The following is an 18,810-nucleotide window of genomic DNA, read 5'->3' as shown; positions in this document are numbered from 1 at the left end:
ACTTACTGAAACAAGATTTACAAAATAACTTATAGAGACAATAACATAACACATCTCATGATTTCATATGCAATTGGTTGGAACAACAATTTTCTTTTTTATCAGCTTACTGGTATCCATGGGAGTTCATATGGATATCCCCCCATAATGCGTGAACCATTTCCTTTAACATTTTCAAATAATGGGCTATCTCCATACCTCGTCCGTTATGAGCGTCAAATTACTAAACCTCAATACCCCGTCCAGTATAAGGGTGAAACGGGCCGTCTTCATATCTCGTCTGGAGCGTCAAATTATTAAACCTCAATACCCTGTCTAGTATGAGGGTGAAACGACCCGTCTCCATATCTTGTCCGGTATGAGCGCCAAATTACCAAGCGTCGATACCCCGTCCGGTATGAGGCAACGTTTACAGTAGGGTTCTCTATGTATCTAGTTCGTTCACCATCTCCTAGAATATCCAGTAATGCTATCCTTTCATCCATTCACTTAATCACACAATTTTCCATTCACCTTTATTCTCCAGTTTCCCAATTCAACCGTAATCACATAAAACAAACAAAACATGCATAAGGGAATATAATCACATCCCAGTTTTCCAATTCAACTATAGTCACATAAGGCAGCAAGACATGCATTCAAACTGTAAAATAGTTCAACAGAAATTAATAGTGAATAATTTTTAGTTGTCTCTATTAGTAACTCATAATTAATTATAGATATTTTTTAAATTGCACAAAATACTGTATTTTTGTTAATTTGACTTCAATTCCATAACAAAGAATAGAGTATGAATTTTTACTCAACTTGATATTCGAAATGATAAACTTGTTGACTGCGCCTATTAGTGGTCTTCGAGTTCCCTGAATTTTTTTTATAGATTAAAACGCGCTACAAGTACCTATAAATATCCCAAAAAATCCAAAATCAGTGTCAGAACCCCTTTTTGGCCAATTCTGAAATTCCGGCACAGCAGTTCCACCGTGCTCCGGTGATGGCGCTGCTGCCCACAGCGGCGGTTTGCCTCGGGTCGGCTGTTTTCGACCGAATTCGACCAGTTTTGCATCAATCCTTACGAGAAAACACGTTAAGGAGCTTCGGTTGGCACAAAAAAATAAAAAACCGAAACTCAACGGCGATGGGGTTCTTTGGTGCGGTGACTCCACCGATTCACCTTTACGGTTGGGTGTTTTGCTTCGATCAACCTGTAGAGAAGGAAACAGTGATTAAAATGGTAGAAGAATTATGCAGAACGGGAATCAAAAAGAGCCTCATCAGAGGCGATTTTTACAATTTTTCGCGGCGCCACTATTGGGGTTTGCTCGGTTTCCGGCCAATCAGCTGGTCTTTTTGCTCTGATTTAGCCATGTGGGTGTTTAAAATTGAATTCTGAGCAAAGGGAGAAATTTTTACCTCTTTTAACAGTCAGAAATAGCTCTGGCGCGACGGCGGGTGGCGGCGGCTTCCCTTCCCGGCAGCTGGGTCTTCTTCTCCAGCGAGGGTGTCTGGCGGCTAGGGTTAGGGTTTGGTGTGTAGTAGGTTATTTATATCTGTCCCCTTTTAATTTAGACCGTCCATCACATTTGATCTGAACCGTCCGAGCTTGATTAAATAGGAAGTAGATCTTGACCATTGATCGCGTTTAAATCTAACTGTCCGATTGTGTTTGGGGAAGGGATGCATCCTGGCCGTCCGTGCGCGTGAGAGCGGATCTGGGTTGTCCGATCGCTGGCACCCGGGTCACTTACGTGGCCTCTTGCGTGGCACCGCGTCAGCGTCCATTGCCACGCGGCGCGTTTTGATTCGTTGGGGCTGCTGACTGGGTATCCTACGTGACACCATTTTTTTAAATTGTATTTTGACTCTTAGTTTCTGATTTTTCTTTCAAAAATATCATCAAAACTCAAATTTTCACCCATTTTTATTAAAATTATTTTTAATTTCATCATTCACCTAATTTTTTTCATTTTTACATTAAATTAAAATTTAAAAATTTAAAAATTATATTTAAAAATTAATTTTAAATAACATAAAAATTAATTTAGATATTACAAATTCTTCTAGTGAAATCGATTAAAGAATTCTCCAATTTTACTTGAACTCCCTATTGAAAAATAAAGGAACGTGCTTTATGAAATCAACCAAAATTCAAAAAGTTGAAATGATTTTTAAATTTTACCCTTACTCCATATTAGAAAATAAAAAGATCTACTTGATAAAATCGAGTAAAATGCAAAAAAGTTGAAATGATTATTCTTAAAAAAAGAAGAAAAAAAAATAAATAAATAAAAATGAATAGAGAATTCCGCCACGTGGCAGATTAATATAACCCTCTAACTAGTCCCTGAAAAGAGTGTTTCGCCACCTACCGCCTCCAATTCCCACTAGCGTGAATGTTGTTTATACTTCATACATGAAAGGAAATCGCCCTGCCACCAACCCTGGTTAAGACCGTGTTTGGTAGCCACTTATTTTCGCTCTGTAATGTCCACATATTTAATCTACAGATTTGGTCCCTGTCAATCAAATATTTGGATTGAAGAAAAACAGAAAAAAAGCAAAAAAGCCCCACACCCAAACGCAGTCTTAGCCCTCCAACTAACTCTTGCTGTTCCTACCAACTCCCGCACTGTAAATACATACAGGAAGACGGCAGTGGCGAACACCAATCTTGCTGAGAGACTCATAGCCAGAGGACTCGTTTATTGTGAGTCACAAATAGTAATGGAAGATTGTTCTTTTTTAAGTTTCTGGTTTCTGCTTTGTTTTTGACGTATCTCCTTTTCTTTCAATTCATGTTTCTTCTCTAGAGAGAGAAGAAATTTCTTATTTCTTTCTTGCCGAAGCTCGAATTTGCTAAAAATCGGTCTATCTATTTCTGTTTCGGTGCCAGAATAAAAATGCTACAAATTTTTAGTCTGGAATTTTTAATAAGGTAGTCAATGGAGGCTGATATTTCATTCCGGCGTGATCTTTAACGACTTTGTCTTAATCAGAATTTATATTGAATAATCGCTCGTGTTTGATTGTGAATGTAGCATAGGCTCATCTCTAAAAGCCGTTCGCCTGTATATAATGCCTACCTCATCATGTTCCCTTGTGATTTTTCCTGTTTATCCTTTTTATGTCTTTGTTGAATAAATCCTATCATCCTCATTTGAGCAAAACCAAAATGATTTTTGTTGCACATCTTGATTTTTGCGGCGAATTCACATTGAATTTTTAACTTTTTTATTTTCGCAGCGTATTCACGCTTAAATTTTGCACTTATTGATTTTTGCAGCTGGTTCATGCTTAAATCTACCGGGGCGCTGGATTAATCGAAGACTGGTTAAATTATATAAGTAATGGAGGTGACAGTTGCACAGAGGCTGCAGTACCCAATATGGATTGATTTGAATATGAATAAAAGAAACCTACGGGGTTTCTTTCCGATTTCTCGAAGACTACAGGAACGGCGGGGGCTTCAGATGCTTGTTTCAAATCATTTGCAGCATCATAGAACTGCAAATCGTCATAGATTAGCTTCTTTGGTGGTTTCTTGTTCTTACAGTAGTTCTCCAGGTACTTGCGAAGCTTTTTAGTCTCTTATCATGGTGGAGGATTTAGTTTTAAAAATTGTGGTTCTTCAGCTGAACTTTTTTTGAATGAATGAAGATTGAGTTGGATTGGGTAAATAGGTTCGTTGTAATTGAAAAATTTTACCAGAAGTTTATCTCAAAAAGAAAAAGAAGAAATCTGTCGCCAGAGCTTAGAAAAAGTTTGTAATTTATGATACTGCTATGCATTTGAGAATCGTACCTTTTGTTTTTAATTCCCCTGATGCCAACGCCCCTTGTGTATTGTCGTGGGGTTTAGTGAAGAACGCAAGGGTATCAGGAAATACAGGCCTTTGATTGCATCACCAAACATTCTCGTCCTTGGGCTTTGAATTTATTCTATACTGTTGCCTGGTCACTAATTATGATCCCAATTATTAGTACAAATGGACGCCGAGGGATTGAGTGTTTGGACCAATATTTTACTCTTTTTCCTTATATTATTATTATTTAGATTCCGTTTGCATGAGAAGATTTGTTGAAAAGCTGACGTCTGCCGCAAGAGTTGGAACAGTTATCTTTTTATAATTTCTATGGGCTTTATGTTTTGCAGAAGCTTTTTTTTTTTCATTATTTTCCTTTATCAATGCTCTTGAAGTAGTTTTGTTCTGCCTTTTATGAAGTTTCATGAGCATTGCTACACTGGAAATACGGTAAGAATAAAGGTTTGAGCTCAAGCTGATGCCAGTACTTTATGAATTTCCTGCAGTTAGGGAAGTCATACCATTTGTTGAGAGGCTGCAAAATTATACAATTCCTGTTTGAGAGGCTGGAAAATTATACAATTCCTGTTGTTCACATATTGATACCATCTAGGTTGTATTTTTATTGGTAAAAAACAATTGATTTTGGTGATTTGCCTTTGCTGCTTATGTTGCTACAAACTGAGTGCTTGATGAGGGTGTCTGGTAAACTAGTTGATCATCATGATTTACTTTTGCTGCTTGTGTTACTACAAAATGAGTTCTAGATTAGGGTGTCAAGAACATGAATTCAAATAATTCATTTATATATACATGCTTTGAGATAACCAGACATTTCTAGTTATGCTTCTAATTAGTCTTAGTTAATGAATTGAATCGTATATGATGAAAAACTGCAAGTTAAATGATCTTAAATAACTGAATAGCTTGTAATCCTTGTACATTGTGCTTGTGGGTACACATGCATGCATCTACGTTTGTATTTTTAGTGGCAGGGTCCCATGCAATTGTTGTTGTTTAATTAAGTATAGTCAAATAGCCATAAGCTTTTTCACTAAAAAATGTTGTTTGTAGCAATACTTTTTTGCTGTTTCAAGAACTAGCTGTTTCACTTGAAATGTTATTTTTGTAGCATCACTTTTGGAATCTGGAGGTTTTCATGCTCCCTTGGATGAAGGTTTGCTTTTGAAGGTACGGATTATATATATATGCATTCTTAAATCTTTTGTGGTCCTGTATTGCAGTGTGATGTCCTATTCTTTTCAGAGATTTTGGCTTTCTTTCCATTTCAAATTTAAACTTTTTCCTTGGTTAAGACCTTGAATACTACAAGATCGAGTTATCTTGTCTATCATCTAGGATAGTTGTATCCATTTCTCTTATTAGATTAAATGTGCAGAACAAGTCCAAGGAGATTGAACCATATTTAAATGGACGTTCTATCTATCTTGTCGGTATGTTTTTCCTGTCCAAGCCCTCTATAATTTTATTATGCTCGCAAGCTAGAAAATTTATGTGGACATGAAATACAGGAATGATGGGCTCTGGAAAGACAACTGTGGGCAAGATCCTGGCCCAAGTACTCAGTTATTCTTTTTTCGACAGGTTTGTACTGTAATCACTTCAGTTGCATGCTTTATTGATAGTATATCCATGCTCCAATGAGGGATATAGGAAAGTGTGCTTATTAGAGATGGAGCTGGAGCTATGCAACGAAAATGTCATTAGTGATTGTGCATAGTGTACTATAAAAGAATGACTTTAGGAAATGCACTTGAAGGGTAACAATGAATCTTCGTACATGCAGATTAAAATGCTTGTAACTTTTCTTGTTTGCTAAAAGAACTGGAAAGTGCACCATTTCATCTGTAGTGTGAAGAATTTATGGTTTAAAATTTGAGTAAGTGGAAGTGGCTCTTTTAGTATTTTCAAAATATGAACTACATTTAGTAAATCTTTTATGGTCAGCGCAGTGATGCATTAATTGAGAAGACTATGGATGGAACATCTGTAGCTGAAATCTTCACGCTTTATGGGGAGAGCTTTTTCAGGGATAAGGAGGTTAGACTAGAAACTACTTTTCATGCTGCGTATAATTCAAATTAGCAGTACATATTGACGTGATAATACTTGTCAGAATTTCGGCAATTTAGTACCATGTGGCATGCAACAGTTTTCTGTTTATCTCTTTTAATAAAAATGTAAGTGTGGATACATTACTTTTTCTGTTCCAAAGTAGTATAGCGTTATCATGACATTGCCACATGGCATTGTGAAATTGCATGAATATCAAAAGGAGTTCTAGATGATCAATGAAACCAACCCCCTGCTATAATATCCTTAATCACCATTAAACATTATTGGTTCTACATGCTGTCAATGGTTTCCCTAAAGAGATGTGCTTGACACTTGGTTCTATCATTCTGCATGTTTTTGCGAGATTACTGTCATCATGTGTACACTTTGAACTTGAAGACTACTGATTTCTTTAACTTCATCTTTGTCAGTTCCCAATTTGTCTAAAGCAAGTGATTGAATTTCTACTGTGAAATTTGGCTTCGCAATATTTATGGTGTCGTATGGTGGTTAGCTTGTATATACTTATGTTCTGCAGATGTTGAAATGATGGACATAGTTTTCTGTTGCTTTGTAGACTATTCTACAATTGGTGGATGATGTTAAGATTATACTTGCCAATGAGGGTTTTAAGAATCTGTAGAGGAGCAGTCCACGAAGGTGAAATGGTATAATAGGAAAGTCTCAACTTGAAAGGTCTAGGTACTGGAGTGTTGACTTTTTTGGATAAAAGATGTACTTGAGTGTTGGTATTACATTTCAGAATCCCCTGTTTTAGAAATATGGTAGGCGTTATGGTCCCCAAAATAGGATCTGCTCATGGTTGTGCTGACCACAAATTCCAGTAAACTTGTAAAGAGTTTTCTGGGATTTCTTCCTTTATTTCCAATGTTTAATAGATTGGGGGCTGATTAAGTTAGAACCCTTTGATCTCTTGGATATGGAGGTAAAGGTTCATGCTAACTACTTGATCTCTCGCGTTCAGAAAGAAACTCCACTTTTCTTGAAGACAAATTTTGCTTGCTGTTCATAGGAGCTGCAGATTTATGTTACAATAGAAGAGACAAGATAAAATCCTAGTCATTCCTCCCAAGGAATGACTAACTTCCAAACAGCCTAGGTAGTTTCCAATTTGTCTTGAATAACTTCTTCCTACATCTAATAAAAAAAATGCAAACAGTTGAATATAATCTGCCATGCAGAAAATTTCATCCGCAATTTTCTTCTTGTTTATGTGTAAATTACTGGTTTGCCCCATAACAGATGGCTAGCAAGTGCTGCTACTCTAACTGAGACCACCGATTGCAGTCCATTAGACATTCTGGTTTTTTCAGTCCTATAGTTATATTCTCTTGGTTAATCTGTTCCGTATGCAATTAATATTGTCCATTTTCCCTCTAGACTGAGGTATTGCGGAAGCTATCTTTAATAGACAGACATGTTATTTCCACTGGTGGAGGTGCAGTTACTCGGCCTATCAATTGGTATTTCTTATAGATATATCTTTTCTGAGTCTTTTGGTTTAGTCTTTCTGCATTTCTGTAGTAACAGATACTTGCCTTTTATATTTAATTAGGAAATATATGCAGAAGGGAATTACTCTTTGGTTAGATGTACCTTTAGAAGCATTGGCACGCAGAATTGCTGCAGTAGGAACTGATTCTCGCCCGCTTTTGCATCATGAATCAGGCGATGCATACACAAAGGTTACCTGTGCTCCTTAACACCCAATTGTTTGAATCGCATATTTTCGTAGGATTATCATGAAAGCTAAAATCAGTTCATGTGGTATTGTCTTGTCATTTGACCTCTTGAAGGCCTTCAAGCGTCTGTCTGCACTTTTTGAAGAGAGAGGTGAATCATATGCCCAAGCCAAGGCTAGGGTTTCGTTAGAAAGTAAGCATCCTTGAACTTAGTGTTAAATTTATATTGGAGTTTCCTCAAAAAGTATGCATTCTTACTCGCAAAAAAAAGTAGGCTTTTGTTCTAATGATTTTAATCATCTTTATGTCAATCTTGGATTTGGCAGGATTCATCTCCTCTCTGTTTTTTGTTTTATTTAAAAAAAATTCATTCCAACCTCAATTCTGATGCCGTTACTGTTGGTGATTTATGTAATCACTATTTGCTTTCAGTAGCTTTCTGAAGTATTTCCTCTGTACAGAAATTGCTTTCAGATTAGGTCATGGAGATGTATCCAAGCTTACACCAACTGTTATCGCAATTGAGGTCTCTCTCTTTCTCTCTCTCTCTCTTGCGCATGCACACACAAGAGAACATGAATGTCTCTGTACATACCAATTCATGCAGAAGCTGTCTTCACTTTACTCAGCTTGTGAAAAAGAGGCAAATAGTTTTAACTAGAGTTTATATCTCAATCAGGCACTTGAACAAATTGAAGGCTTGCTAGAGGAAGAAGGTGGCATGGCCATAGCAGGATTTTAGTAGCTTCCAAGCTTTACACGTTATTCTTATGAGTTTCGATGTGAATATTATTATGGCTATGCACATGCTTGGTTTCCAATTTTAGCCGTGGAACATGGCATGAGAGTGCAGGTTGGAGTCAAATTACTTAACTACCACATTGATTGTGTCCTTAAGATGCAGCGCATAGCTGTTGCTGGGCTTGGACGAAATAATATCGCGTATGATATCATTGTTTGTTAAAAGTTGACGTCGGGATTCAACCAATGTTAGATGTGGCGGGTTTTGGTTTAGGTACTCCTGCATAAATGTCTGCTTGAAGAAATTGTTTATGGATATTGTTGTGGCTTCAAATGTCAGTTTGCTGTGGATTGAAAACCGCTTCCTTGCAATGTTAAAAGGTGCCGTCTCCGTAAGTGTGATTTATGATTGATTGTTATTCTTATTTAATTCTTATTTTTATTCAATGTTGAAGAAACACCTCAATGGTAAAATTCACAAGGAGCTCGTAGGTTAGAAAACTAAATTGTCTCCATAATCTTTTGTTCTCCTGGGGTCTTTGGAACCTATGCAATTTATAGTATTTTAAGCTCAAAAAGTACTTGAATGATTTCGATTATTTTTCCTGATTTTTAGACTAAAATATTATTAGGTATTTAGTAAATTATGAGTTTTAAATCAAAATTTTAGTTGAATGAAAAAAGACTAATTCTTATTTAAAAAAATTATTGGTTTTTTCTCATATTGCAAAAAATTCAAAAGTTACTAATTTTTATCAACATGAGAATTGTAATTTTCTAAATTAAATTGATGAAGATATTTAATTAAATTTACAACTATGAGGATTTCTGTATGGGTTTGAATTTAATATTTGAAAGAATGTATGGTAGGGTAAAATATGTTTAAAACTCAAAGTCCTAAGAGTTCTCTTTTTCTATTTAAAAAAAAAAAAAAAAAAAAAAAAAGAGGAGAAATAATTATAAAGAGTTGTTAAATTTTAGTACATTCATAACATTAACAAATACTTTGTGACCTCTTTGATAGCAAAAACAAGAAAGAGTCAGAATCTTGTATCATTTTATTTACAAAAACAATGTAGGAAAGAAATTGCAAGAGATGGAAATTTGGATAATATTACTTCACTACACTTTAAAATGCTTCTCCTTTCCATAACTAAAAAGCCCTGGGAAACAATATTCAAAATCTCATCCCTTACACCATATATATACCTACACAAAGAACTCCAGCAATTCCACATAGAAAATATACATTCTTGCCAAATAATCAAAACACGATTAGCTAACCTCAGAACCCATAGCTACAAGAGTGAAAAGAAAATACTCTGAGACACTCAAATAACTACCTATTTTTGTTTACTAACAATTATGGGATGATGTCAATGCATGCATCTCATCTGAAAGTGTTGTAACCTTGCAGCAGTCTCCTGAGCGATCGCAAGTTTAGTGATACTACCCAGGATTCCATCTTTTTATTGTTGACACATAAATTGCAAGACAGCAACAGACTCCAACTCAACCTATAGTATCACAGCAGTGTTAAAATTAACCTTTGTCAGCTATATAAGCAAGAAGTGTGCTCACGAAATGACTTAAGAAAGTAATGGAAGATGATTTCTGACATATGAAAGGATATTCTTGTCATATTTAACAAATCTCTGTTGGTAATAACACGCCAACAAACCCATTACATGTGATGTGATGAGAAATACTACTGTAGTAATCTATTTTAAAGATTGTAAATATAATCTTTTTTTTCTGAAATATCAAGATTTTGGATATAACAAATTATTAAGTAATGAATGACAAATTGATTTCTTTTATCACTTGTTGCAGATGTTTAAGTTTGTCAATGATAAATCTCCTTCAAACTGATGCCAATGTGATTATAATCATATCCTAATTATGAGACAGAAACTAATTCTAGTTGTACCAATGTCATAAAGATACAATTTGATCCAAGTAGACTATCATACACTATGCTACACATGAGGGAGTCTTCAATCCCATTAACTACTAGAGCAGTTAGATACTATATTAATTACGTAAATGTTTGTTACACAAATATTTTACTAAAAAGAATCTCGAATAAAGTTTAACTGTATCAATCGAGAAGTTAGATATGACACTTATTGAAAAAATTAATTATTTTATATCTGACATTTATGCAAAATATTAATCATGACAAACAAGTAAACTATTGCTTTGACTTGGTTCCACCACAGTTGACTCATGCTAAAAATGATAAACGAGATTAGACTTGCTTTCATGTGTCATAGTCAAAATAGTTAAGTATGACCCAGATTATATAGTTAATAATCCATCACCTAAAATAAAAAGGAGATGATATACTATATTGTCTTTCATAGATAATCCAGAAATCTCAAAAAATGGTAACTTAGGATTTGAGCAAACAGTATCCTAAACCACCAAGGAATTAATTTGTAGAAACATATCTACAAAGTCATTTATGAATAGGACTTGACATTGTTTTTGCTTTTGCTCATTCCAGAATACAACAAATGAAACAAATGTATTTGCGTGGTAACATTTATGAAAATGTTATTTACATTGAGATTAGATTTTATTGTTACCTAGAGCTGTGATATTTTATTAGATGTTACCTATGGTTATATATTCAACCTAATTGATTAATGTAATTAATAAATTATGCGGAGAATTAAAAGCTTCATCTAATCTAGTTATAGTTGAAGTGTCTAATTATAATATAAGAAATATGATTGGTTTAAAATCTACTACTAAATATTCAACTTAATATATCACACACTTAAAATAACCTAAGCTTTATGTTTATGGAAAAATGTTGAATCTTTGTTTAATCTCGATTTGATCTTGATTGAATCTTTATGTCTTGATGTAACACTGAAAATAATTTAAGAAGATTTGATAATCGTTAGATTAAAAACTTAACTAAGAGTTAATTAAATATATGGATCATATGAAAGATTATGATTAACTATATGGGAAAATTAAATTAGCACCAAAGGGAAGTCCCTAGTATTTTATAGGTAGATAAGCCACTCTACAGCCAAAATCTTTAAAAGAAGACCTGCATTCTCAATTCTCCAATCGGCACAATTTCAGTCTTGGTCAAATTGATCATGAGACCAGATAACATTTGAAAACAAAGAACACTTCTTATTCTTGACATTGTTTGTGGATCTAGTTCACAAAATAAGAGAGTATCGTCCGCAGAACAATTTAGTCAGCTCCACTTCTTCATCTTCCCTAACTTTTAGATCTCCAAAGAATTGATTTTCTCTGGCTTTGTTGATCAATTTGTTTAGTGCCTTCACTAGAATTATGAAAAGTAGTCGGGAAAAAGGACCTCTCTGCCGGAGACCTCTGGATGCCTTGAAAAAATCCAGGGACCACCATTTATATAGCTGCAGAAAATATAGTGGCAGTGCAGCAAGTCTTTACCCATGACCACCACTAAGGACCAAACCCAATCTTTTTAGCATGTAGAAGAAGAAACACCATGAAACATGATCATACACCTGCAAATCAAGTTTGCAGAAAATCCCTTTCTTTCCTTTTCTTAGAGAACTGTGTAACACTTTATTTTCTATTAAAGCAGCATCCATGATTTGTCTTTCCTCAATAAAAGTGTCTTGCCACTCCCCAACTACCCTTCCAAGTCTTCTTGCAAGGACTTTTGCAATGAGTTTATAAATGCATCCACCAACCTTATGGATTTTGTCTTTTATGCTTGATGCCCCGACAAACTTTCAGATAAAAACTAAGGTGGAATTGGGTAGGATACTATCTAAATTTTTTCGAGTAAAACCCATATTAAAACCATACAGCCCCAGTGCTTTGTCTCCCTTGCATGACATAAGGGCTTTAAAACTTTCCTCCGTTAAAAGGCTTCTTGACCCACTCCATCTCCTCCCTCTCGAGAGTGTTGAACTCAAAACCATCCAAATTGGTCTTTGAACAATCTCTTCATAGTACAAATCTTCAAAAAAGAGTTTTCACTCTTCTCTCAACTCTTCATTCCCTTTGATGATTCAGTCATTTATCTCCAATTCCTCAACATAGTAAAATTTTCGGTAATGACTAGCTATATTGTGAAAAAATTTGGTGTTTCTGTCCCATTCTTTAAACCATATGGCTCTTGATTTCTATCTCCATGCTATCTCTTCCATCAAGAACAAAAGGACCACTTCCATCCGAATATTAGCACTTCCTTCGGCATCCTCTGCTGATAACCGACCTTTCCTTTCCATTCTGTCTAGCCTCTCCAAATCCCCAAGAATTCTCTTTTCCAAGAAACTTGCCTGGAGTTCAACTTTGTTTCACTGTTTGATTCTTGATTTAATATGACCTAACTTCTTTGCAATCCTGATGCTGGTATAACCCTCCACCCTGGCTCCCTGCAACCAAAATTTTATGTTGTCTCAGAACGCCAAAACCTTGAACCATTGATTCTAAACCTGATAAGGGCAGGACCCCATTTGATGTCATGTCCCTTCAAACAGATGGAAAATGGTCTGAAATAGCTCTTAGCAGCAGCTTTTATAGCATTCCAGACACCAGGGTTTGGAGGGAACTTGAAACAATGAAACAGTCGATCCTAGAGAAAATGTTCCTAAGGCTTGACCAAGTCCATCTTCCGCCTTACAATAGTAAATTCGTTAAACCTATCCATTCATATCATTAAACGCCTCCACACAAATCCTGAAGAAACTCTCCCAAGACCGTCCATAATTGTACCCAAGGAAGATCCCATCTATTTTTGCATTCTCCAAGATCCTTCGGCAGTACCTCCCTCTCTCTTCCTTCCCCTCTCCTATGTAACCCTGAAAGAATCCACCTTCCTCCATTCAGATTACTTATGTACACATAAGAAGTAGAACATTCCCCTTGAATCAATCTTATTATTTCCATTACAGAATCGTTCTACCTAACTACAATGCCTCTAGCCACCTGATAGCTGGGAAACTTCCTACATTCACTCTCCCTCCTTTTCAATACACTATGTGCAAGTTGGTTAGAGAATTCTGCCATTTTGGTTTCTTCTAAACATTCAACTCCCGACTTTCAAATAGTTAAACACTCTTTGATTGTTGATCTCTACTATGGATCATTCAAACCCCTCAAATTGGCAACTTGTCTCACTTAAAGACAATTAGCCTTTCAAGTGGTCAAATTCCTTGCACCGATCCAAAAAGAAAATCTTATGATGTTGTGTTATCTGGGAAGAACTGTGGGGGTCTAGAAGATTCACTTAAAGACAATCAGTTGCTAATATTTCACGAAAGCCACACGTAAAGGTTCATTTAGAAGCCATGTGCCCTGGATTGAAGTTTGCAACGGAGATTCTAGCAAGGGGGTGTGAGGAGGTATCACTTAGCATAACATTCATATGTTATCATGTATTTTTCGAACATTTATATTTATGTTCTGGATTTGCTCATTATGAGGTAAATTGATTTCAAGTAGTGATGGAACTATTTAATCATATTCAATGTTGAACTATTTCATAACTCAAGAGCAGAACCATATATGAAGAACAAGAAACACGAATAAACGGTTATGAAGCCAAGGCAGCATATCAAACATACCGGGCAATGAACTCTAGAAAGCATGAAAACGATCATTATAATGTGACCGCCAAGCAATGCACGATCCCTGACCCATTGGGAACTCTAAGGAGGACATCAGACCATTCAATTCTTCCCCACAAGTCCCCTTCCTCATCTCTTTCCACAGAGATCTCAGCGCACCAAATCTCAGTTTCCTTACAACCTGCTTTCCCTTCCCACAGCACGGCAAGTTTACCTCCCAAATTAGCCATGGTGGCACCACAGAGAAACTTCGGAAGCCCCTTTTCCACCCGTTTCAGCTCCCTCCACTTCTTCTTCGTTGTATCATACCCCCTAATTTTCCCCAAGTAATCATAGCAATACAACACCTCTCCGATCACGCACGCTCTCCCTCTCCATCCCAAGTCCAGCTCCCCCTCCGCCTCCTCCCACATCTCCTTGCTCGGTTCATAAACGACGCCGTTCCGGTCTCCCATCGAGTAAATCTTACCCTCGATTACTGCACTCGCATGCATCCATTTCTCGCGGTTTTCCACAGAATTCGAGACGACGGGCTCCCACGATTCCTTCTTGAGGTCGAACACTTCAGCCCAGTTCTTGGATCGCGTCCAAGTGTCGGCCACGCAGCCGCCGATCACGTAGATCTTATCCCCTACGAGTCCCGCTGCTGCGAACTCGCGGCCCACCCGCATATTCGGAGCGGCGTGCCAGATGTTGAAACGGCAGTCGAGAACCCACACATGGGTAGACGGGACGTCGTTGATGGAACCGCCGATAACGTAGATGAAAGGGCCTACGGAGACGAATGCAGAACCAATGAGGGATGGGGGGGGAATAGGCGAGACAGGAGCTAAGACGATGTTCTTTCTACCGCTCGTTGGGGTAGGTGGGTATTGAAACAGACTGTACCAGATGAAGGAGCGACTGGTAGGGAGGCGGATGGAGAGGTAGAGAAAATGTTGTGTGCAGTTGAGGAGAGAGCGAGTTGTGTAGAGTTGGGGGGAGAAGACGGCGGAACGGATGGATTTGGAGACGAGAGAAAGCGTTGGGTGATAGCACCGCGGAATTCGTGCCAGGCAATTCAGTGCGACATCGTTTGGGAGGGATGGAATCAGTGATAGCAGCAGCGGAGTTGGGGGCTCCGCCGACGAGCTGGTTGTGGACGAAGATGAGGGATAGGACGTCGACGACGTCGCCGGCGAGCTGGTTGTGGACATTGATGAGGGTACAGACGACGTCGTATCTCTCGTAAGTGTAAGCAGAGGTTGTATCAGTTAAAAGTTGGTAGTTGAGGCCAACAACTTCTGGCTTTTTATTTTATGGCCCATAAATAAGAAACAAATGCCATGTTTAAAAAAATGCCAAAATTTTAAATCTTCTCTGCTTTTTTTTTTTAAATAAATTGTTTAAATAAATTCTAAAACAATTTTTTTCGTTAACCAAATTGTAAAATTTTTACTTGATTTAAATATGCTCTTCTATTGATTATAGCAATAGTGGGACTGAGAGGGCGTTTGGCCTTGGAGAATGGAGGGTAGTGTGTGCCGCGCACGTAAATGTGCTTATCCATACATGCGGGCAGCCACTTGTGCGAGAAGGAGGTCTGGCACCCGCAGGGCACTTACCGGCATGAAGGAAGCATGCGCGGCATGCGAGAAGACCTTTTTCACCCTGCATGCTGTGCTTGTGCGAAGCAGTAAGCCACACATGCACAAAGGAATCTGAGCACGCGAGGGCCTTATTGCACATGCACAGGGATGGATCGCACGCATGCAGCATGCTAGAGAAAATCACACTTGCATGGATGAAGCTGCGCGCACGAGGAGCCAAACGCGTATGCCCGTAGTAATAAAAACAATTTGATTTTTTCTGTTCAATTAACTTTTGTTAATTTAAGTATTTTTCAACGGAGGTTGCTTCAACTAATTTGTTGAGATAGAGAATCTTAAATCGACTTATCAGATAAATCGTGATACCTTTTTAATTTATATATTTTTTTTCAATTATCAGAATAAGCTTTCAACATGTTAACTGTAATTTCAATAGGGAATGTTTGATTTAGATAATTGAGTTTCTACATATTAAATATAGTGAGTTCAAGATCAAAAATATTTTTGATCATGGAGCTTCCCGCGTCATTAGACTTTCTTAATTTTTTTAAAAGGCTTACTCCCATGATTTAATTTAGCCTTTTTAAATATTTTAAAACTTTAACTAAAATCAGTTTTTTACAATTTTATTAATTGTTTTAATTTTCTAATAAAAATTGAAAAGAGAGCTGAACAAAATTAGACTATAACACAAATAATGTATTTAAAATGGATATTATTCAAAATCATTTTCTCTTCTTGTTAGTGTGTCAATACTAACATGAATTGGTATTATTTTATTCTCCTAAATATGCAACTCCTTTTGTTCATATAAGAATTAAAAAGAAATGTTCTAAATATTTTGAAGTTCATCGAATATGTACATTTAAAAATTGGTTGAAGTCAAAATAATTTTTAAAATTTTATGTATTAGCTTATGGTAGATTTGGGTGATAATCTTTTCTTAATTGTGAAAAGTAACTAAATAAATTGTTCTTTTTTTCTAATAATAATAATAAAAAACATTCGATTATTAAGAAAAAAATTCACAATTCGTCATATTCTTTACATCAAGTTTACTTTGTTAATACTTTTCTAAAAACAAATTAATTGGTGGATATCTTAACTGAAGTCGAAGTTGCAAGAGGAGTCTATACACGGGAGCATTCTTCTTATGATTGTGAAGATCTAATCTATGCATCTTTACCTACTTTCATCGGTATGATTTCACTCTTACAATAATCACTATGCATTCAAATTTTAATTTTGTTCAATTTATATGAACATCAAAATTCTAGAATTCTTTAAATTTATTTGAATTTATACTTTCTAAATCAATTTGGAATTTCTTTTGCTAAAAAAAAAAAGCACTACAAGTGGGAGCCCTAAGAAGCCTTTTCATTATTTTTGAAGGTTAAGTCTAGAAGTCATGAGTATTTTTCTAGCTCAAATTTTCAATATACTACAACACCTTCACTCGAAATATTATCTTCCAACTTTTAAGTTGTCAACAATCAAGTCAATATCGTTTTTTGTCTACTATAACATAGTTAATTTCCCACCAATTTAATGATTGTTGTTGATTCTTTGATATAAGAGCTTTCAATATCTTCATGTGCACTGGATATCAATGTATATGATCTGGTCTATAAGGGCGAGAAATTGATTTAACCTCTATTTATTTTTTTGATAATTCTATGATGCACTATAAGATCTAAAATGCGTCAAACTGTAAACTATAACTTACCAACAATGATCAGATCAAAGGTTGTATGCGAAATTTTTAATTTAATAGATCACAAAATATTTAATAATCTAGTAAAAAACTACCTACCTGACATAAAAGATTGACGAGTGCACATATTACAAGCATGATAAGATGGTCCACTTATTTGACATACGTAATCTTAGATTTTATACTTATATATAACTTCATATGCAATACAAGACATATCTGCGACTCTTCTTGAGATTTGTATCCATGATTTAAGTATGAATCTTATAATATTTAAGCACGAATCAATGATTTATTTGGCATATCCATGATTTATGGGTTAAAATAATATTTATTTACTAATTTCAAATATACATTATATTTATTATCCTTATATGAGAAATACAAATTTAACTCAAACAAAGTTGTCTTATTTCATCCTAGTTTTTTAAGAGAAGATTCTCAAAATTAAACAAAAAACAAGGACTATAGAAGGAAATTAAAGACCAAATATTTGATTTATTTCTCTGACATCTCTACAAGAGAAAACTCTTCGACCTAATCATCAGTTACTACTTTAACAACAATAATTAGATGAGTGTTCTCATCTAGGTCAATACTCTATTATTTAATCTTCACACCAACTATATTCTTAGCAGCTTGACCATCGCCATTAGGGCTCCTTGCCTCCAAATTATCCTTTCCTATCACCTTGAATTGCTTTGGCAAGACGACAAGTCCATAAGGAGTGTTAACAATGTCAAGTTGGCGAGACATCTTGCTCCTATTTTTCGCAGCTTTTCTCTTTTGCCTCTCCTCACTAGTTTCATATTTGTAGTGAGCTAATAAAACATGAGTCGCAAAAAGTTGTGATGTATTGCACACTTCCATACACTTGAGGCATGTGTATGGACCGTATTTGTTGCAAGGGAGGCTGTGAGTCATTCCATCATAACTCTCATCATCATCACTTTCATATCGATGATGATCTTCATCTGGGTTGTTCGAAGCTCTCGTTCGTCATGAACCATTTCTGATAACAAATTCATCTCGATTGTCCGATTTGTCCATCATTCTGGTGCGATTAAGGGTTTCAATGATAGAGTTTACGCTCTCACGTGATAAAGCTAGCAAGCTTTTTGATGGTTGAATATTAAGAAAGTTATTGTTGTTACCAAATGCATCATTGCTCAATGGTTGAGCACATGAAAGATTGTTTTTCATCCCGAAAATATCGCTATAATTCAGAAAATTAAGGGGGGATGAATTTAGTGAGAAATAAGAATAATAATAAGTAATAGAAAAATCATTAATGTTTCTAACAAACGTCATTGGGTTTGGCATGGTAATACCAGTAAATTGGTTTCTGAAATTAGAGTAAGCTCCTAGGGATTGTCAGAGTTCGATCATATCATTGAAAGGAGATGATATAAAAAGCTGCAATCTAGCAGGATATGAAGTAAGAAAACTTTTTTGCAGAACCTTAGTTACAAAGATCTCAGCCAAACCTAGTTGGCTTTGGAGAGGGCCAGAGTCAATGTGATTTCGAACTTGCCCCCTTGTTGAGTAAGAACCAAGGACTATCCCCATATCCTGACCCATCATTGGGAAGCTT

General features: G+C 36.0%; 2 protein-coding genes across 2 annotated transcripts; one reads left to right on the top strand and one right to left on the bottom strand.

Moving 5' to 3' along the window:
• Nucleotides 1–2,357: 2,357 nt before the first annotated feature.
• LOC110806914 (shikimate kinase 1, chloroplastic-like) lies at nt 2,358–8,735 on the top strand. Its single transcript, XM_088223107.1, has 11 exons — nt 2,358–2,707; nt 3,284–3,564; nt 4,935–4,993; nt 5,202–5,256; nt 5,335–5,407; nt 5,776–5,863; nt 7,280–7,362; nt 7,455–7,584; nt 7,696–7,774; nt 8,043–8,107; nt 8,261–8,735. Exons 2-11 carry the CDS (start codon nt 3,348–3,350, stop codon nt 8,321–8,323), a joined length of 912 nt encoding a protein of 303 aa, XP_088079233.1. The 5' UTR covers nt 2,358–2,707; nt 3,284–3,347; the 3' UTR covers nt 8,324–8,735.
• A 681-nt stretch (nt 8,736–9,416) lies between these two features.
• On the bottom strand, nt 9,417–15,204 carry SKIP6 (SKP1 interacting partner 6). Its single transcript, XM_022031912.2, has 2 exons — nt 13,911–15,204; nt 9,417–9,839 (listed from the first exon to the last, which is right to left on the bottom strand). The coding sequence occupies exon 1, from the start codon at nt 15,107–15,109 to the stop codon at nt 13,946–13,948; it is 1,164 nt and encodes a 387-aa protein (XP_021887604.2). The 5' UTR covers nt 15,110–15,204; the 3' UTR covers nt 9,417–9,839; nt 13,911–13,945.
• Between the last annotated feature and the right edge of the window lie 3,606 nt (nt 15,205–18,810).

This window comes from Carica papaya, chromosome 6 (assembly GCF_054855325.1).
Source record: "Carica papaya isolate Zhongbai chromosome 6, ASM5485532v1, whole genome shotgun sequence".
In the NCBI taxonomy this organism is placed as follows: Eukaryota; Viridiplantae; Streptophyta; class Magnoliopsida; order Brassicales; family Caricaceae; genus Carica; species Carica papaya.
The sequence above is the reverse complement of the archived record's forward strand: the minus strand, read 5'-3'. Positions and strand labels throughout refer to the sequence as shown.

Bases quoted from the DNA above. Each gene is read 5' to 3' on its own strand.
- SKIP6 (XM_022031912.2), bottom strand. From the start codon at position 15,109: ATGTCCACAACCAGCTCGCCGGCGACGTCGTCGACGTCCTATCCCTCA.
- LOC110806914 (XM_088223107.1), top strand. From the start codon at position 3,348: ATGGAGGTGACAGTTGCACAGAGGCTGCAGTACCCAATATGGATTGAT. The intron at 5,408-5,775 runs GTTTGTACTGTA...TGGTCAGCGCAG, and splicing joins AGTTATTCTTTTTTCGACAG to TGATGCATTAATTGAGAAGA. The intron at 7,585-7,695 runs GTTACCTGTGCT...GACCTCTTGAAG, and splicing joins CAGGCGATGCATACACAAAG to GCCTTCAAGCGTCTGTCTGC.